Source organism: Coenobita brevimanus, chromosome 95, assembly GCF_032717465.1.
Source record: "Coenobita brevimanus isolate Jiangsu-jjx chromosome 95, ASM3271746v2, whole genome shotgun sequence".
Taxonomy (NCBI): domain Eukaryota; kingdom Metazoa; phylum Arthropoda; class Malacostraca; order Decapoda; family Coenobitidae; genus Coenobita; species Coenobita brevimanus.
In genome coordinates this window covers 26,069,713-26,091,732 of record NC_137048.1, presented here as the reverse complement: position 1 = coordinate 26,091,732, position 22,020 = coordinate 26,069,713, and the positions used below count along the sequence as shown (strand labels likewise).

General features: G+C 43.0%; 1 protein-coding gene and 1 pseudogene across 1 annotated transcript in view; both read left to right on the top strand.

Moving 5' to 3' along the window:
* Nucleotides 1-4,346: 4,346 nt before the first annotated feature.
* The window catches only part of Lztr1 (Leucine zipper like transcription regulator 1), a 93,050-nt gene continuing 75,376 nt past the window's right edge, over nucleotides 4,347-22,020 (top strand). The window contains exons 1-3 of the mRNA XM_080283021.1: nucleotides 4,347-4,377; nucleotides 9,531-9,695; nucleotides 15,801-15,972. Coding sequence (XP_080139147.1) covers nucleotides 9,553-9,695; nucleotides 15,801-15,972 — 315 coding nt within the window. The 5' untranslated portion in view covers nucleotides 4,347-4,377; nucleotides 9,531-9,552. The remainder of the gene's footprint in view (nucleotides 4,378-9,530; nucleotides 9,696-15,800; nucleotides 15,973-22,020) is intronic.
* On the top strand, nucleotides 5,935-6,053 carry LOC145413333 (5S ribosomal RNA; annotated as a pseudogene).

Genomic DNA, 22,020 nt, shown 5'->3' with positions numbered 1-22,020 from the left:
TTCTAGGGGCAAGGGATTTTTGGTTAATTATTATTACAAACTCCACGGCTTGGGTATTTCTCTTACTGCGATATGATGGATATCGTGTAACGGTCTTATTCACTAGCACTTTGGTTCTGTATGGACTATTCGCTGTTCCACCTAGTTACTATTAGACCATCATCATTCCAATTTCACTTAAAACACTTGGTCTGGTACTATGAATTCACTTCATCGTCTTGTCACTGTCACACTACACTAAGGGCGCAATCGCTGTCTCCTGTCACTGGGCGGCGGGTGCAGTGGGGAGACGTGCCGGCTACAGTTCTGCCGGGGCAGAGGCACCGCCAAAGGAGGTCATGCCAAGAGGGCACGGGACTACACGCAAGGACGTCTTCTCTCGTCTGGGGCTGCAGGTGGTGAAGGGGCCCGTGCTTTCCGGGCTAGGAACAGGAGTATGGCCCTCAGGAGTGGGGCCGAACAATTTCCTGAAACTCTCGTTCAGGTCCCGGCTGGAAGTGGAGGTCCTCCACCGTCGGGGCGTAGGGAGGTCCTGCCCGGGTGTTCTGGGGAGGGCCTGGAATTTCCGAGGGCTGCGGCCTCCAGAGCCAGGCTTGCCGTCAGGGAGAGGCTGCGGCACCGGTCTGCATCAGGGTCTATCAGGTGGGTCTTCTCCAGGGCCAGGGGTAGGAAGCAGAGGCAGGAGGAGGCTATAGGGCCTCTCCAGTACTCTCCTACATCCTCTAAGTCGGGGGTCAAGACACTCATCTCACGCTGGGGCGGTAGGGCTGCTCTCGGCTGCTTCCGGCCATGGGGCCCGGCTACTGGCCATGGCTTCCCAGGGGCACAACCATAAGGCGCCGGGGCCCGGCTACTGGCCATGGCCTGAGAGGGTGAATGGTTACCAGCGCACCTCGGGACACCTTCGGAATGGCTACCAGCCATCTGATGAAGGCGGGAGCAGCTACAGGCCGACTCCTGCAGGAGGGGTGTGGAGCGGCTACAGGCAGACTCGAGGGAAACACCTTTGGAGTGGCTACCAGCCGTCTGACGAATGTGGGAGCGGCTACAGGCCAACTCCCTCAGGAGGGGGTGTGGAGCAACTACAGGCCATCTCTGGAAGGACACCTTCTGATGAAGGCAGGAGCGACTACAGGCCGTCTCCTTATTACCCTCAGGTCAGCTACTGGCCAATTCCTTAGCGAGGAGTGGGCGGCTACCTGCCGTCCCAAGAGGGAAGACGCCTTCGGAGAAGCCACTGGCCGACTCCTGAAGAAGGCGGGAGTGGCTACACCCCAACTCCTTAGGGGCGCTGGTAGGAGCTGGACAGACAGCTCCACCCCGAGATTGGTTGGTGGAACCTTGCCCGGAAGGTAGTGCAGGATTCCTGCTATGGCGACGGCGGGAGGGCTCGAGTCATAGGGGCGTACGGCCCGGGCTGACTTGTGCCGTTGTCGCGCCGAGTCTCAGTGTGCTGCTGCTGCTCCTCCGTGGGGTCTTTGTGGGGGTGTCTGGGAGTTTCCTGGGGCACTATGATGAATCCCTGGTGGAGGTGATTGGGCATTCTAAGGGACACTATGCTGTATTTCAGTAAGCATTATGGCTTTTTGCGTGTGTTATTTGCTTCGAATGTAGGATGATGTGATATAGTAATGTCATCAACCTTTAATTTAACATAGTGATAATTACCAAGGAAATGGCAGGGAACAACTGGAAGAAATGGAGTTCCCCTGAGCTAAGCCCTGTATTGGCCTATATAGCCCCGCTAGGGTTACAGGAGTGAGCTACCACTCCCGGCACGGCAGCCCAGGCGAGGCTCGAACTCGCAATCCCCCGATTACGAGTCCGGTGTGCTACCACTGTGCTACCGCGCCCCCTTGACAGGGAACAAGACAACATGGAGGCTGTTTCCTTGTGGCCACCCCATACTCTGATGGTTCTGTAGCTATTTCTTCTACTGATAAAGCATCTCTTCGCACAGACTTTCTCCTCCAATTCCACCTTAGACGATTCCGGTGCTGTTCCTCCATCACTTCCCCCCTCTGACTTCCTCATGGCTGACATTAAAATTTCTTCAGTTGATGTATTTTCTGCCATCACTGGCCTCAGTACTAATGCATATGGGCCTGATGGGGTCCCTCCTGTTGTTCTCAAGAACTGTGCTTCTGTGCTTACACCCTGCCTAGGCCAACTCTTTCGCCTTTGTCTGTCAACTTGTACCTTTCCTTCTTGCTGGAAGTTTGCTCTCATTCAGCCAGTCCCAAAGAAGGGTGACCACTCCCAACCCTCCAACTATCGTCCAATTGCTTTAACGTCCTGCATTTCAAAAGTTTTCGAGTCAATTCTCAATAGAAAAATTTTAAGGCATCTTTCCTATCACAACCTTCTTTCCGATCGTCAGTACGGGTTCCATCAGGGACGCTCCACTGGCGATCTTCTCACCTACCTTTCAGACTCCTGGTCATCCTCCTTTCGGGACTTTGGCGAAAGCTTTGCCATTGCACTTGACATCTCAAAGGCTTTCGATCGAGTCTGGCATAAATCTTTAATTTCCAAACTGCCCTCCTACGGTTTCTATCCTTCTATCTGTGCCTTCATCGCTAGCTTCCTTTCTGGTCGTTCTATAGCCGCTGTTGTAGACGGCCATCGTTCTTCTAGATTTATCAACAGTGGTGTTCCTCAGGGCTCTATCCTATCACCAACTCTCTTCCTTTTATTCATCAATGATCTTCTAAGCTGTACATCTAACCCTATCCACTCATACGCTGATGACTCCACCCTTCACCTTTCCATTCGGTTCCCGCAACGCCCATCTCAACAGTTACTTCAACAAACAAGGGATGAGGCTATGGCACACCTAATGTCTGACTTGGCTCGTATCTCTCTCTGGGGTAAAAATAATATGGTTGTTTTTAATGCATCTAAGACTCAGTTCTTACATCTATCAACCCGACAAAATCTTCCACAGGTATACCCACTAATGTTTAATAATATTCAGCTTAATCCTACATCATCCTTGAACATGCTTGGGGTTTCATTTACTCGGGACTTATCTTGGAAAGATCATATTACATCTCTTGTAAAATCTGCTTCCAAGAGATTGGGTGTGCTAAGCCGACTCCGCTCTTTCTTTACCCCTGCACAATTGTTGACTCTATACAGGGGTTTTATCCGCCCCTGTGTGAAGTACAACTCTCATGTGTGGGGAGGCTCCCCACATACAGCTCTTCTCAATAGGGTGCAGTCAAAGGCTTTTCGTCTCATTAACTCTCCTCCTCTTACTGACTCCCTTCAACCTCTGTCTCTTCGCCGCACCGTTGCATCTTTATCTCTTTTCTATCGCTACTTTAATGGTCACTGCTCCTCTGAACTGTCTGCTTGCATTCCTCCACCTCTACGAAGGGCGCGTAGCACCCGTCTGGCAGCAAACTCTCATCCCTTTTCTGTCCAACTCTCTAATGCAAGAGTTAACCGTTACTCCCAGTCTTTCATTTATGCAACAGGAACTGTCTCCCTCTGTCTGTATTTCCTGCTGCCTATGATCTCCAGTATTTCAAACGCAGTGTGTCCAGGCATCTCAAAATGATCGGATCTTGAATTTGGCTCTCTATTGTATTTTGTTTTTCTCTTGGAGGGAACTGTTACTACGGGCTCTTGGCCTTTGGTTCCTTCTTCCTCGCATAAAAAGGTACACAGACTCTGTTCGCCCATTATTGCAACTGTGCTTGTGATAATGTTGCAGCTGTATTGCTTTGCTCAGTGAGAGAGAGAGAGAGAGAGAGAGAGAGAGAGAGAGAGAGAGAGAGAGATCCTGTAACCTGCACCGAACAGTGAATGAGCTGAGGGTCATCCAAGGAGATACCCTGTTGTTTTTTAGGTAAAAAAAAAAAAAAATCAAAGGTCAGAGTCGCTGAGGAAGATCAACCTGCCGTTTTGATTATAACAGAGAATGGTTTTAGGTTTCACTGTTATATTATTTTGGGGGAGGGGTTAGGGTAAATTATTATATTACATACGTTTGATGTAAGACTAGGTGTTATGCAATCTGATGTTGAGTGGGGCTGTTAGTTTTGCTGTGATTGTTAACAATGGTAACTTGACGGAAGCAGGCAGGCATGTTTTGGCCCCTGAATGAACCCTTAGATTTCACTTATCTTCGTTCCTAGGCCTTACTTAGGACTTAAGAAATAATGATTCACAAATAAATAATGTAATTATTACTCTGTGTGCAATGCATTCCATCGAAATGTAATGTCTCGTCGATTTTAGTGCTATTAGGGAACTTCGAGTAAAGTTGGGTGAGTACATAACCCTCCCTCGCCAAGATTGAAGATTCCATTGTTTATGTTTATTTTGTGAGCGCTTGAGTGACTCCTCGTCCTTACCTCCCATTACACCGTAAATATGCTTGCTTTTCAGGATAATCAATATACAGAACTCTAGCTCTGAAAAGGAGGGTGCAAGGAAGCAAGTAAGAGTGTATTTGGAGAGATTGTTTGTGCTTAGAGGGTTAATTCTTGTCAGTATGATTAAAGACAAAATTCTGGCAGTATGATAATGATATCTCAGTAGCTGGATACATTTGCCCATAAGTGTACTTAAGTGCATGCCATTAAAGATTATGGAAAAGACAATAGAAGATGAGATTAATACAGTAACAGTAGCTGTGGGACAAAATGTTGAAAATGACCATATGTGATCGTAGGTTGGGGTTAGGGAAGCAGGGATTTGGGTTTTGGTCAAGAGATTGGCTTATACAGCTTGTTTTGAAACATTATTTCTAAATAGAGGGTGCACATGTGGCCATGCCAAGTTATGTGTGTTTGCAGAATTTCCATCAGTGAATTTCCATCTTCAGTTGGAATTTTTGCCTGTCAGCATGGACAGTTGTCATCTGTCAGTGCTTGAAAACCATGCATTCAAACTGATCATATAAATCAGTTTAAGAGAGGAGGTTCAAAAGTATTTGTCAAATGGTAAGGGCAAAGTTGCATTTGTCCAGTGCAGATGATTGGGTAATTTTCAAGGAGACATGCAACCACCTTATTTTGCAGTTTTCTTCAGTTTCTTCTGTACCAAGATTTTCATGTGGTTCTTTTTTTGTTTCTGAGTATATTTTCAAATTTTAGTGTACCGGTATCTTATTCTTTCTTTAATAAGTAGTGAATTGTGTTTTAAAAAGTAGGCTTTGCTGACAATGACAACAGCACTGAAGACAGATGGGCACAATCATAGCATGCTCATTTTGGCACAAATCTCCCCTCCTCAGTGTTGATCTAGCCATACTCAACCCAAACTAGCCATAATCCATTCTCATTTATTCAGGTGTACTGCTAAACCTAATGTACCCCAACCTGACCTAAATTTTCATAACTAAACCTAATCTTCGTATAGATGAAATACCAAATCGACTGTTGTTTACCGAATCAGCACTTTTAATAGGAAATTATCATCATTCTTATCACCATGTACAGTAGGTTCATACGCACTTAATCATCTGAAATCCGGTAAAAAAAAATGTGTTCACTTTAACTATTAATAAAAATAAGGTTTTAAGCAAAAACAAGCTAAAGTAAGCGGGTATTTCCCCTTCAGATTGCCAACATGCCTTGACGGGCTTCTGTTTTACATAAATATTAATTTACAGTGCCAATAAATGTATCTGTTTGCTAAATCAATATTTATACAAACTACAAGTCTGTCAAGGCAAGTTGTTCAACTAAAGCAGCATTTCCCAATCTGGGGAACGTGCCCCCCTGGGGGGGGGCATTTGAGATTGCTAGGGGGAGCTTGGGGTAATCAAAGTTCAACATAGGGCTAATCCATTCAAGTGCATACAGGGTATTCCCAAAGAAACTTTGATGGGAAAACTCCACAACCTTAATTTCGAGCAACCACATGTAATCATCTAGCATCTTAAGTATCCATATGGACCAGATAAAAATATCATTGTTTAGGTGTGGCCATGCCACGTCGAGTACACCGCTTCCCGTCCGATCAGCGAAGTTAAGCAACGTTGGGTCTGGTTAGTACTTGGATGGGTGACCGCCTGGGAACACCAGATGCTGTTGGCATCCCTACGTGTCAAGTGGGGTTGGTGGAGGATTAGTGCCCCTCCCTGTAAAACAATTAACTCTAAGCCCTTGACCACCCCGTTTGGGATACATGGCGTCTGGCAGTGGATGGATGGAGGTGTTTGAGGGGTGGGGGGGGTCTTCATGAATATAGTCTTGACTGAAGGGGGACGCAGTGCTAATAAACAATTCTGCAAACTTAATCTAGTTTTCGCTCTACCTGTAAATCCTGAGTTTTTATTAACAGTTAAATGCAAAAGTTTGACCAGATTTCAGATAATTAGGTGTGTATGAATCTTTATGGTGATAAAAACTATAATGATTCCCAATTAATCCGTTAAATGCTCATGGCAGTTTTTTGGAGGTGTCCGTGGTGCGCAGACATAGGGGTAAAAATGAAGTTTCCCAAAGGCCAAATTTTGTCTTAGGAAATGAGAGAACACATGCCAAAGTATATCGTAACAAAATACTGTATTAGCTCAATATTTACCTTGGTAAAACCATGGATGAACATCGAAGTGTCTGATTCCCTATTGGAACGTATGGTTTTCGGTTTCGGTTTTGAAGGCTCAAACATGCTTGTATGGGTCGGCCTTGGTCACCATGGCACTATATTTGAAATTCACGTGCGCAGCCAGGACTGTATTGAGCAGTCGCACTCGGAACAGCCTAGGCTGTATAGAGCAGTTAACGGGTTAAAAGTGCTAATTCGGTGCCAATTCAGTAAATAACCACCAGTTCGGTATTTGGTTGCACCCCCTAGTCTTATCTAACCTAAATTATCCTAACCTAATCTTGCCTAACCAGACTTATCCTAACTTAACCTACTTTACCAAAATTTAACCCAGCCTAATCCTAACCTGCTGGTTTTGGCATTTATGATATTTTAATACCATCATAGTGCAGTGCAGGAGGCCCGTTCCCTCTGTCCACGATACAGTATACGGATCCGGTTTTCCTTGTTTATTGATGGATTCTTTTCTTGAAAATGCATTACGGTACTTTACATCTTTACAGAGGCACTGAATCAGTCTTAAGAAGAGATCAATGAGTTTGTTAATATTTTAAAGGTGATCCTACATCTTACACCTATCAACCTGACAAAATCTTCCACTGGAGTACCCACTAATGTTTAATACGGTAATATCCAGCTCAGTCCTGCATCATTCATAAACATACTTGGGGTTTCATTCTCTCAGGACTTATCTTGGAAAGGTCATATTACATCTCAAGTAAAATCTGCATCCAAGAGATTAAGTGTGCTAAGACAACTCTGTACCGTCTTTACTCCTGCACAATTGTTGACTTTATACATGGGTTTTATTTGCCCCTGTGTGGAGTACAACTCTCATGTGTGGGGAGGCTCTCCACATACAGCTCTTCTCAGTAGGATGGAGTCAAAGGCTTTTCGTCTCATCAACTCTCATTCTCGTACTGGCTCCCTTCAACCTCTATGTCTTTGCCGCACTGTTGCATCCTTATCTCTTTTCTATCACTACTTCAGTGGTCACTGTTCCTCTGAACTGTCTGCTTGCATCCCTTCACCTCTACGACAGGCGCGTAGCACTCATCTAGCAACAAGCTTTTATCCCTTTTCTGTCCAACTCTCTAATGCAAAAGTTAACCATTACTCACAATCCTTCATTTATGCAACAGGCCAACTCTGGAACTGTCTTCCTCATTCTGTATTTCCTGTTTTCTATGATCTCCAGCCTTTCAAACACAATGTTTCCAGGCATCTCGAAATGACTGGATCTTGAATTTGACCCTCTTTTGTATTGTTTTTGTTTTTTTCTTGGAAGGAACGGTTTGCAGGCTCCTGGCCTTTGGTTCCTTCTTCTTTTCATTAAAAAAAAAAAATCGAATTATACCAATAATTGATGTATGGATGTGCAATTTCTGCATGGTTCTGCATACACTGTATTTTACAGTTTTGTATGATAATAACCTAATACCTGCCAGCATTAGTGATAATAAATAACCACTTGTTTATGAGAGCTGCCATTTTTAAAGAATTCAGAAGGACTAGAGTAATAAAAGGAAAGTTTATTTATCACCCTATATTCATAATGTGTGTCGGGGCTTGCATGGGACAGCCCTGCAGGGGCAGTTATTTGCCTGTGGTTGATGGGTCTTCTTAAACAGATTGGAGTAGCATAACAACAACAGCATGCGTCAGGGAAAGCATGCAGAGACTAAGAGGCAGGAAAGCTTTGATCTTGCTGGTGAATTTCATTAGAGTGTGGAGGAGTTTTGTTTGGGGAGGGGATATGTTGTATGGTATGCTGGAGGTAGGGCTTGAGTGAGCTCTATGTGGCTAAGGTAAGGAATGGGTGAAGAAGTTCAGGGAGCTGTTACCTCTGTTGACACAAGGCTCTCCCCCCATGCATAGGGGCCCTTGTATGTAGCATGTGAGTGTAATGTTGTACAGTAGTGAGACCTGGGCAGTAAAGGAAGAGAAGAAGAGCATATTCGTTGGCTCAGGTGTACAGAAATGACAATGATTAGACAGATATGTAATGTGTCCTTGAATGAGAGGCCTGTGGTGGTTAGGCCTACAAATGTAGAGTTGAGAGAAAGGATGGGACTTGATTGTATCAGTGTGGATGGGTAGATTGAGATGGTTTGGCCATGTTGAGAGGATGGAAGATGGTAACTAGATGTGGAGGGTGAGGGATGTGAGTGTTGAGGGTACGGTTATGGGGGGGTGGAAAAAACAAAACACAGACCTAGGACAAGGTCACAAAGTGTGACCTCAGGGATAGGGGACTGATTAGGGAGGCTGTAAGAGATCGAGCAGTGTTGAGACCCACCTAATCCAAAACCAGTGCATGCAAGCATGCTGGAGCCTTTATAAATTAAATGAAACAAGCATGTATAATTAGTGGAGTTTACTAAACCTTATAATCCTACTGTATGTTACTATGCCATGTAGCAACAGAATAGTAAGTTTTCAGAAAAGGAAAGGATATGAATTCTGGCAGTTTCGTAAAAGCCACCTTGGAAGTCAGCTACTTTAAGGATGCAGGCAGCTGATTACATGTCTTGGTGCCATGTAGGAAAAGGACTGAACAGCATAAAGATGTCCAGTCCTTCATGTCTTAAGGCTGCTTGAGATGTGATAGTCCTGCATTGGGGAAGTTTTGAGTTTTTATCTTATGGCTGTGGTAGTATAGCGTGCAACTCTGCTGTTGCATATTTACCCTGGTATTGATATATGAGTTTATATGTCCACGTTTTTGAGGCAGTAGCCATCATAGAATCTTGGGGTGACAGCTTTTTTAATGACCAGGATGATGGGGGATGACTATAGACGTTTTAAAAGCTCGGTGATGCTAGCATGGAGCCTAATACGGTGGTGCTCTGTTTGTCATTGTAACTAATATTTTACGAAGACTACTGCTCAGTTGTTTTAATTGATGTAGGCAGTACTGTAACTTTTAGGTAAAGAAGGTTGATTCTTTTTACCATATACAGGTGTGAGGGCAGCAGGGGAGTCATGGCCATAGCTGGACCTCCGGGACTGGAATTTGACCACAACTGGCCCGAGTCTGCTGAGTGCCTCACCCTTGACTTTGGACCCTTTGAGACCGTCCACCGATGGAAGTGTATGCCTGAATGTGATGAGTTTGTGGGAGCCAGGTATGGAGAAGTTTATTAGTTATGGTAATGTTTATTCCTATCCCATGCCACCTTTGTTTTTTCCCCTCATAACTATGGACATGGGCTTAGCAGCCCATTCCCTGAGACCCACCAACCTGTCTACATAGGAACTATCAGTGCTGGGCAGGTGCGCAAACACTTGCACAAAGCGCAATTGCACACCGTTGTGCTCCAGTGAATATCGTTGCACACTGCACGAGACCATGCGCAATATTGTGTTTGCGCATATGAAAGGGCTGGTGCGCAAGCGCAAATTTAGTTGCGCTTGAACAACTAAATTTGCGCTTGTGCACCTGCCTTGCACACCTGTCCCATGGATTGTGCACTGCACAGTCCAAGGGACACGTGGTCTTGGGAGCTTCCCGTATGTCTGGACGAGGGATGGGGGAGGTTCGGGAGGGTCGCGGGAGAGACGGAAGGTAGTAGCATTTCTTAAAATGCTTCAGCGGAGATAAGATGTTTTAATATTTTTTGAATTATTATTAGTAGTTTAGTGTTAGGTGTTGCGACCATCATCCACGCACTTGATGTGGTGCTGCCTACTTCTTCCTTAGCTTTTATCATTCTTTTTCTGTGCCTGCCCTCCTCTCTTCCTATTTCTCCCATCTTTCCTGTCACTTCTTATTGCTTTTCTTTCCATTACAGGTGGCTTTACATTGAGTGACAAGCCAAATGGTTTCCTGTAAGCCAAGAAACCATTTACAACGCTGGGTGGTAACCATATAACCAAACCATACGTGCTCCCTACGTGTCAACAAGTGGGTTGGTGGAGGGTTAGTGCCCCTCCCTGTAAACAAATAACTCAGAGTTAAGTGGCCACCCCTTACGGGATTATGGCGTCTGGCAATAGATAGATAGTAAATAATAATAAATTAAAATACAACATTTATTAAGAGTAGCATATGCAGTTCCTTACAAAAATCATTAAAACCTATTATTTAAATAACATATCCACAGCCCAATAATTTATTAGGCTATGGGTATGTGAATTAAATAATAGGTTTTAATGATTTTTGTAAGAATTACACATGCTATTGTATATCTATATTGAATAATTAAATAAATTTCTTGTGATAATGCAGGTAAAAGTAAAACTGGCAACATCACAGCCTTTGTTTCTCCGCTCCTTAGCCCGCTTACTCCTTTGTTTGAACTTCTTGAGTGAATGAGTTACTACATGACAGTATTGTGATACCAGCTGTAATGTATGGAAGTGAAGCTTTGACCTTGTTGGAGGGACAGAAGTCAAGAGTGAGAGCTGTGGAAATAAATGAGTTATATGAGAGAAGCATGTGCAGTCCGAGTTACATGAAGAGACAGACTGACAAATAAGGAAGTGAAGGAGCGTTGTGGTGTGGATGTGATAGGAAGCGTAAGGAGAAACACATTGAGGTGGTTTGGTCATGTGGAGAGGATGGAGAGTGAGAGACTAATGACGAGAGTGTATGGAAGTGAGGTGGAGGCCAAGGATGAGATGGAGGGATGGAGTGGAGAAATATATGAGAGAGGGGAGTGTGAGCTTGGAGCAGGGCAGTGAAATGGTGGGGTACAGGGTGACATGAAGGCCATTTGTTGCTTGTTTGTGGCTAGTGGCCACCCCTTTCGGGTTAGGGGGGGTTTTCAAGAATACTCCTCCAGTATCCCTGCTTGTCGTACAGGGCGACTAAAAGGGTTGGCGGAGGGTTAGTGCCCCTCCCCGGGAAACAACTAACTATAAAGACAAACAAAAAGCCTCAGACAAGGACTGACCAAAAGATGACGACCCAGGACCGGACAAAGGACATGGTAATTGGAACATGGAATGTAAGAGGTGCGAATGATGAGGTGAAAGAGAGAGAGATTGTCCAGGTGCTTGAGGGTGTGAAAGTTGATGTATGTGGAGTAACTGAAACTAAATGGAGAGGAGAGAGTGTGAGAGAATGGAAGTATGGATGGGGTATATGTGCAGGAATAGGTGAGAATGATAGGGCAAAAGAAGGAGTGTGTATAGTTGTGAGTAAAAGATGGAAGAAGAACATAAGAGAGTATGGATCAGTTGGGTCAAGGATTGTGTGGGTAAGATTGAAAGTTGGAATACAAATGTGGGCGATTGTGTGTGTGTATGTGCCAACACAAGATCGTGCAAGCAGAGTGAGAGAAGAGTTCTGGACAAATGTGGAAGTGTGCATGGAAAAGTTTGGAGGGAATGAGAGAGTGTTTTTGATCGTTGATATGAATGGTAAAGTAGAGAATGTGAAGGTGGATGGAATAGTTGGTGAGTGGGGTGTGCCTGCTGAGATAGATGAGAATGGTAGTGCGTTAGTGGACAGTTGTGCTGGGAGGGGGTTGGTGATAGCCAATACCCTCTTCAGGCATAAAATTATCCACAGGTATACATGGCGAGTGATGAGAAGGGTGCGTGGTGAACTGAATGAAAGGAAGGCAATGATTGATTATGTGTGTGTGGATGAAAGGATGTGAAGATGTGTAATGGATGCAAGAGCCTCTAGAGGTTGGGGGAGTGGACTTTCTGACCACTACTTGGTGGTGGCCAGAATCAAGACCCAAATAAGTTGGAGTAATAGAAGAAGGGAAGGACGGGAAGAAGGAGTTTTTGTAAGGAGAGTGGAAAGGTTACAAGAGGATGAGAAAAAGGCAGAATATAAGAGAGAAGTGGAGGAACGATTGGGCAAATATGAATTGGAGCAGATGGGGGACGTGGAAGGTGTGTGCAAGATATTTACGGGAGAAATATGTGCAGCATGTGATGCAGTGTGTGGGATGAAGAGAAGACGGAGGGGGGTGTAAGGAACAGCATGGTGAAATGAAGAGGTGCGACAGGCTGTGGCACAAAAGAAGAAAGCATACAATGAATGGATGAGAAATAGGGGCGTGGAAGAAGTTGAGAGGCAGAAGAGAGAGTTATATGTAGAAAGAAATAGAGGTAAAAAGATTAGTAAGAGAGAGTAAGAAGAGAGTGGATGAGGAATTTGGAAGGAATTTGAGTGTAAAGTGAAGGGACTGTAAGAAAATGTTCTGGAAAGGGGTGAAGAGAGTAAGACAGGGTGGAAGTGAAGTTAGCAGGGGAATGAAAGTTAAAAAGGATAGATTACTAGTGGAGAAGGGAGAAAAAGTGAGCAGATGGAGAGAACACTTTAAGGAACTGTTGAACATAGAGGATGGAAGTGATGTGAGTATAAGTGGCTGGGGAATGGCTGGGAGAAGGAGGGAGGTGAGAAGACAGGAAGAAATCAGTAGGATAGAAGTTGTGGAAGCAATGAAGAAAGTTAAATTGGGGAAAGCCCCAGGAATTAATGGAGTGTGTGGTGAAATGCTGAAGCATGGGGGAGAGATAGTAGTAGAATGGATGTAGATGTGCAGATTGGCCTGGGAGGAAGGGAGAGTTCCGGAGGATTGGAAGTCAGGTATAATTATTCCCTTGTACAAAGGAAAAGAGGAAAAAGAAGTGTGTGGTAATCATAGGGGCATTTGTCTTCTTAGTATAATAGGAAAAGTGTATGGTAGGATACTTATTGACAGAGTTAGGGAAATAACAAAGGAATTAGTTGGAGAAGAACAAGGAGGCTTTAGGATGGGAAGAGCTTGTGTAGATCAGATATTCATTCTTGGATCTTTATTGGAAAATTGTCTAGAGAAGGGAAAGAAGTTGTATGCGGCTTTCATGGATTTGGAGAAAGCATATGACAGGGTGGATAGACAAGGATTGTGGAAAGTATTAAGAATATATGGAGTAGATGGGAAGTTGTTGAATGCTGTGAAGAGTATGTATGATGGTGCTAAGGCTGCAGTGCGTGTGGATGGTGAACTGAGTGAATTTTTCTCTTTGAAGGTTGGGTTGAAACAGGGATGTGTCATGTCTGCATGGTTGTTCAATGTGTACATGGATGGGGTTATAAAAGAGGTACAAGGTAGGGTAATGAATGTTGGAGTGGCCATGATGAGAGAGGGTAGTGTTTGGAAACTCCCTGTACTGTTGTTTGCAGATGATATTGTGTTGTTGAGTGAAGACGAAGGAGAGCTGCAAGGCTTGGTGGATGAGTTTGGGATATAGTGTAAGAAACAGAATCTAAAGGTGAATGTAGGAAAAAGTAAAGTGATGGTCATTGAGGGGGGTGAAGTCAGTGAATGTACAGCGAGGTTGGATGGTGAGGAATTGGAAAATGTGAGTACGTTCAAGTACTTGGGTAGTGTGATGAGTAAGGATGGAGGTTTGGAGGGTGAAATGCTTGAAAGGGTACAGCAGGGAAGAAAGGTTGCTGGTTCCTTGAAAGCAGTGATAAGAAACAGGGAAGTGAGCATGGAAGTGAAAAAGTTACTACATGACAGTATTGTGATACCAATTCTAACATATGGAAGTGAAGCTTGGACATTGTTGGAAGGGCACAAGTCAAGAGTGAGAGCAGTGGAAATGAGTTATTTAAGAGGAGCCTGTGGAGTCACATGGAGAGACAGGCTTACAAATGAGGATATAAAGGAGCATTGTGGTGTGGATGTGGATGTGATAGGAAGCGTTAGGAGGAATACACTGAGGTGGTTTGGCCATGTGGAGAGGATGGAGGGTGAAAAACTGACGAAGAAAGTGTATGTGAGTGAGGTGGAGGGGGGGAGCGGGAGGGGGAGGCCGAGGATGAGATGCAGGGATTGAGTGGAGAGGTATATGAGAGAGGGTGGTGTGAGTTGGGAGCAGGGGAGTGAATTGGCGGTGGACAGGGTGATGTGGAGGCGATTTGTTTGTGGCTACCCTGAATGGGATTGAGGCGTCTGGCAATAGATAGATAGATAGATAGTATGCTAAATTATTTAAATATCTCAATGTTTTACAGTAATTCCCACAAATGTATGCAAATGGTTTGCACTAGCGCTTAATGACATTGCGCAAGCTAAATATTAGATTGCGCACTTGCACAAATTACAAATTATGATAAATAAAAGTAAGTATGCTATTTTATTTTAGTATCTCAATATTTTACAGTAATTCCCACAAATATATGTAAATGGTTTGCTCTTGCGCTTTGCGACATTGCGCAAGCTACATATTTGTCAGATTGCGCACTTGCGCTTGCGCAAGGTAGTGAACTGTGGATTGCGCATTGCGCTTGCGCAAGGTCCTTCTTCATTTGTGCTGCCCACCACTGCGTACTATGCACCTCAGCATGTCATTACTTCGATGCTGACACCCACCATCCATATTGAGCACGTTAGGGCTGCCTCATATGGGAATAGTGTGCAGTATTGGTATTAGCAGGGGTATTATTACATGTCAACTTGTCTTTTGTAGGTCAGTAAAGTCTACTTTAATGAAACTCAAATCCTTTAAACTCTTCCTTGCCCGAGCCAGGATTTGAATTTGTGTCCATTCATTGGAGCTGCCACTGCAGTTGTGTTTGTTAATTTTTGTGTGCTGTACTGGATAGATATATTGTACAGTATATTTTTGTACTAATGCATTATTGATTTTTACTTGGTTGTTGACTGTAGTTTCTGTTTAATTTTGAATTGGTATGTACCTGATCTGTTTTTGTGGAATTTGCATTATTCCATATTTGGCAGCATTATATGGTAGAATGGTAGGCATTTATTCATGCATAAGCTACCATGGATATATATTCCAATTTTTGTACAATCTGTCCCTTGTTTTGCTCTGAATGATAGGCTTCAGTATATCCTTATTCATTCTTTGCAACAAGATTATCTTCGGTATCAACTGCCATGTCACACTGTGACATATACGGGTATTGTTTTGCTCCTTCTGTCATAATTTTGGTGTTCTTAACACTGCTTTTCCATCCACAATTATTGTACACTATATGCTATGTATATAGGCTACATGTATTTATATACTGTGGTTTATACAACCTCAACATTTCCATTTGTTCCTGTAATATCAACAGTTCCTTTTACCGGTACCTCACATTACTGCACTCATGTTTGATCGTTTTTATACCAAACCTGAAGTAACTCATTTCATCCAGGACGTATTATTTATTTTGTGTACAGTGAAGGCCATTTAGATAATGAAAGTTTTTAGTGTCCTTATCCTTAAAGTGCAAGTAGTATGATAGTTACCTGGTATTATTTTTTCAGACGAAGCAAGCACACAGTTGTAGCCTACAAGGACGCAATATATGTGTTTGGAGGCGACAACGGGAAGTGGATGCTGAATGATTTGTTGCGCTTTGATGTAAAAGAGAAGTCATGGGGACGAGCTTTCTCCACAGGCACTCCCCCAGCCCCTCGGTATCACCACTCGGCTGTGGTGCGTTGCTCTACTTTTTGCACAACAGTTTGAAATATACAAATTAATATTACTACTACAGTATATTATTACACATACCTTTTTCTCCAAGCTTATCATGTGATTCCACAATGGGCATTGCTATAAACTTGGCATGTAGGCTACTCATTGATGTACTGGAGTGTTGTAGCCAAGCCTCAGACCCCTGCATCTTGAAAGGGGTAATGTGTGAACATTGAGGGTGGAGTTGCGAGAGACAAACCAGAAAATAACCTGGGACAAGATAGTACAGTTTTGCCCCAGGGATGAAGAACTGAATAGAGAGGCTGCCAGAGGTCAATCAGAGTGGAGAGCCACCATTAGGTGACTAAGGATGACGCATGCAAGCATGTTGGAGCCTTTATAAGTGAAAGAGAACCAAGCTTCATTAGCCCTTTTCTTCTTTCTCTGTGCATGCCTTGTCCACTCATTTGACTCCATTTTCTTTCATCTTCACTCTTTTCTTACACCCACTACTTCCATTTGTGCTCCATTATTATTTTTACTTTCTTATCCCTCCTCACTCTTCATCATTTGTTAACTGACATTCTTGCAACACAACATACATTTTTAGCATTCATAACCAGACAGTGTATGTATATATTTCTCAAACTTAAAAATTCATTTACTCTGATTTATTTATTTATTTTTTTATTATGCTGACTCTAGCTTTCCCCTTGTTTTTTTGCATATGTTAATCTGTTTCTTTGTTTGTTTTATTCTGTAGCTGTGAGTAGTCTTCTAATCTTTTATCATTCATGTTCCTCCCACCTGCAATTTACATACCTTATACAGTACTTTAGAGATATTGTATTGTGATCAGGTAGTCCTCCATGTCACCCTTTCTCATCCCTCACATCACTAACCCCTAAGCAGTGATTCTGCACTCATATGTGAATCACGTCAGGAACCTTGACATGGTGTGCAAATTAGAGAGCACTTGAAATGACATTACAGTACTACATCTCAAATATCTGTTCCTGGATGGAATCAAAGTCAAACAAAACTCCTGCACATTCTAATGAAATTCACCAGCAAGAGCAAATATTTGCAAAGTTCTTAACAAAAAATTTCCAATCAGTTTTTACAGAAGAAAATAATTTTGTGAGAAGTGATAAAGAACATGCATGCTCATACATATTACCAGATATACGAAAATTGGAACAAGAGTTACATGAAGAGTTGAGCAAATTAGACAACGGAAAAGCGAATCGTCGTGACAGAATTTCAGGGTGGGTGCTACATGAATGTGCAGAAGAGTTAATTAGACCAATATATCTAATACTCAAGGAATTTATAAGTCAAGGTCAACTACCTGATGTTTGGAAGAAAGCAAACATTGTTCCCCCTGTTCCATCTGTCCATCCATCCATCATCCAAATGCCTCATGAGTAGCATAGGAGCCTGGGGCTAGACAAGTTGGTTCTGACATTTAAGATGAGAGTGACCAGCCTCTCTCATCCGTGGGTGGCATTACATGAGCAATAAACCCCAACCATCCATTGGATATAAACCTCCATTGGCTCAGTCCGATTGGAGCGCTGCAATTACCCACTAAACCACCAGGCTCCAAAATTTGGTTATGTGGTTACCACCCAGCATAGTAAATAGTTTCCTGGTGTACAGGAAACCATTTGGCTTGTCACTGAGTGTAGAGTCACCCACAGGCAGAAGGAATAGGAAAGAAAGACAGAAGAGGGAGCATAAAGTCACCCGTAGGCAGAAGGAAGAGGAAAGGCTGAAGGAGAAAAAGACAGAAGAGGATGGAAGGAATGAAGGATGGAGGAGAGGAAAGGGTATACACCTGAAAGCAGCACTACTTTGAGTGAGTGGATGGTGAGCACCCCCACCTACCACTCAAGAAAGGAAATACAGTAGACAAAATCCACTCAACTACTGACCAGTATCCCTGACCAGTGTTGCAAGCAAGGTACCAGAAAGCTAATAAGAAGAGTTTGGGTGAATCATCTGGAAAAATACGATTTGATAACAGATAGACAGTTAGGTTTTAGAAAAGGAAAATCAAGTGTTACAAATCTGTTAAACTACAGTGATAGAGTTACAGAAACACTACAGAAAAGGGAAGGATGGGTGGACAGTATCTATTTAGATTTTAAGAAGGCATTTGACAGAGTACTGCACCAAAGACTTTTATGGAAATTGTACCATCAAGGAGGAATCAAAGGTAATGTGTATTGTTGGATGCAGGATTTTCTCAGAAAAAGGGAAATGATAACAGTACTAAGGGGTAATTACTCATCAAGGAGGGAAGTGACTAATGGAATTCCACAGGGCTCAGTGCTGGCACCAAAGTTTTTAGTATATATGAATGATATAGATAGCAGCATTGGAAATGGAGGCTATCTAAATATGTTTGCTGATGATGCAAAAATACAAAGGAGAATTGCTAACACAGACTCTTGCAGAGAGTTACAAGAAGAATTAAATAAGCTTCATGAATGAAGCTGTAGATGGCAAATGGAAATCATTGTGGACAAATGCCATGTACTTAAGTTTGGTAAAAGTGGAAAGAGACTGGGATTATAAGGTAGGAAATTCAACCCTACACACATCATTAAGAGAGAAGGACCTAAGAGTTATTATCAATAACAGACCATCTCCGACTGACCACATCAGCAAGAAGGTATGGAACATGTATACACTGCTTGCTAATATGAGAATAGAATTCACATATGTAAATGAAGACATGTTGAGAAAGATAATAACATCATTCATCAGACCAACCCTGGAGTATGCATCAGTAGTCTGGAATCCTCATCTCAAAAAATACATATATAAGATTGAAAAAGTACAGTGGGCCACTACAAGATGGATACCAAACTTAAGGGATCTAAACTATGAAGAAAGATTAGAAAAATTGAATCTACCAACACTACAGGAGAGGTGGAAAAGAGGAGGCATGATTATGCACTATAAATGCATCTCAGGGAAAGAGAAAATAGACATAAATGAGTATATAACCTATGGGGAAGCATCAACAAGAGGACATTGCAAAAAACTACATAAAAAGAGAAGTGATAAAGACATAAGGAAATTCAGTTTCCCAGATAGGGCAGTTGATCAGTGGAATGCACTACCAAATGAAATAGTGTGTGTCAAACAATTCATAAATTTAAGGATTGTATGATAAAAATGGTTTAATACACAGGACAGTGCAAGCTTGACTCATTCCTTTAGAGATACAGTTAGGTAAGGTAAGCACACAAGCATGCACACACACACACACACACACACACACACACACACACACACACACACACACACACACACACACACACACACACACACACACACACACACACACACACACACACACACACACACACACACACCGCTTGCTGGTGCAGTGGTAACTTTCTCGCTTGCCAACTGGTGGACGGAAGTTCGCGCCTCGCTCAGGTTGTGAAAAGTTTCACTGACGAAGTGGGTGGTTACTGTCCCCCTTGAGCAAGGGGACAGGTGTGTGCGTGTGTGAAGGTCACAGCCTTGCCCTTAGATCGGACTATATGAGCTCTCAGCTCCCTTCCGGGAGGGTAAAAAAGCTGACGATCACGACCATCAAGTGATCATGACCGACCCGGTGAATTACACACACAAAACCTACCCAGCCCTTGAAGTATATATTAGGATGGTGAAAAGTGTAAATATGAGCAAGCTTTTTGGCAGCATGAGACCAGATATAACAGCAAGAAGAATGATTGACATGATACCAGGTAAGTGGAGTGTGAGAAAGGAAAGGATAGCCACTGAAGAAGTAAAACAGCTTCAGTAGCAAAAGGTAGAAGTGGATGAATAAAATTGTATTGTGATGCACACGACAAGAGCTGCGTCTCTTATTTGACATAAACGCTGTTGGTGGCATGACTGTACCCCAAAGATGGTACAAAACTGACTTAATAAAAGGAAGCACACTTGTATGAATGGTTTTGCAAATGGGGTTGACCCAAGAATGTCAAGGACTTGGTTGATGAGTCAGTGGACTTCAGTTTTACCGGACCTCTAATAATGCATTTAGTTTTTGCTTTCTTCCAATTTCTTATTTTTTTCCATCCCATGTATAGTACTGGAAACAGGTTTTGTTTTTAAAGTATGAGTGTAGCAGATAGGTATTGAAAGACTGTGCCTATTATGGCATTCAGTTCACAGAAGAAAGGCTGCTCATGTACCTGCAGTTAACAAGAGAATAATTTTATTTCCATATAAAAACTCCAAAATGCTTGTATGGTTTGATCTCAGTAACCTAATGGTGACTTTTCACACTGCCTGGTCAGACAGCCTCTCTATTCAATCCCTTGTCCCTGAGATTACGCTCTTTGACCTCGTCCCAGGTTTTTTTTGGTGTGCTCTTCTGTCTTTATTTCCTTCATTCTTTCCTTGTCCTTCTGCCTATGGGTGACTTTACACTCCCTCTTCTGTCTTTCCTTCATTCTTTCCACTTCCTTCAGCCTGTGGGTGACTCTACACTGAGTGACAAGCCAAATGGTTTCTTGTGCACCAGGAAACCATTTACTACGCTGGGTGGTAACCATATAACCAAATTTTGGCGCCTGGTGGTTTAATGGGTAATTATTGCGCTCCAATCGAATTGAACCGTTGAAGGTTTATATCCAAGGGGTGGTTGGGGTTGATTGCTCATGTAATGCCACTCAGGGATGAGTGAGGCTGGTCACTCTCATCTTAAATGTCGGGACCAACTGCCTAGCCCCGGGCTCCTACGCTCCTCATGGGGCAATGTAGGATTGGATGATGATGGATGCCTCTCGCAACCCTACTCCTGATATTCACACTTCTCACCCTCCTCACCTAGTTACCATCATCCATCCTCCCAACATGCCCTACCGTTTCAGTCTACCTTTCCTCATCACAACAATAATATATTTAATTCCCATCCTTCCTCTCAACTCTTCATTCACAGTCCTAACTCTTCTCCTGACCTCTCATTCAATGATCCACGATGTATCCATCTTGTCGTTATCATTTCTGTACATTTGAGCCAACGGATATGCTCTTTCTTCCTTTATTACCCAGGTCTCACCACTGTACAATATTAAACTCCTAACACATGCTGCATATAAGGACCCCGTAGCATGAAGGAAGAGCCCTTTCAATGTCAGGAGGGGTAACAACTCCCTGAATTTTGTTTGAGCACTCCTTACCCTAGCTCCACCTCCAGCATATAACATGTCCCCCAGATACACTCAAGAGACTCTCTGACAAGAGCAGTTCTTTCACACCCCTCAATCACTACATGCTATCTCCAACACACCGCACACATGAAATCATAATTATTTCGCCACCTACCTCAATTACAATATCACTACATCTTTTATGCACCTGCTTATCACAAACACTGCACAATATGGGGGTTACTTTTTTCACCCTTATGGCAAAGTGCACATAACCACATTCCCTCTGTTTTGAGACTACCCGCACCAGCCGTAGATGTCATCATTTTTGTTTCATTCGTTTTTGCTCTCAAATCCTTGTTGCCCATTCAGTGTCGTTTCTAGACTCCTCCATTTGGAGGGGCAGCTACACATATTGATGGGGCACAAAGGTGTAGCTAGGGGGGCCATTTCTGTTTTCCGCCATTTCTCCCTTTCTCACTTCATCCATCCTTCCATCTCTTCCTGTTCCTTCACACCTCCCTTCCTCTGCCTCAGATTAATGGTATGTCAGTAAGCTAAATTAACACATGCAAAAACTAATAAAGCATTTTGAGTGCTGTAAGAAAACTGCTAAACATAAATTTTGATAAATGCAAAATCCTGTACATTGTAGAAAGCAAACATGCAAAACTCAGATGAAGTAATGATGATAATGATATTTCTCCCTCTCTTTCTGTGACTGATTCTCTTGAAGATGAACATGAACTAACAATCTCAACCATAGCAAGTAAACAGTGTTCACATTTTATGTGCTATGAAAACCAAGACCTTATTTTGTTTTATTGTTTTAACCAAAACAAACCATTTCCATTACAGCAGTATAACACTTAAGTTGATAAAA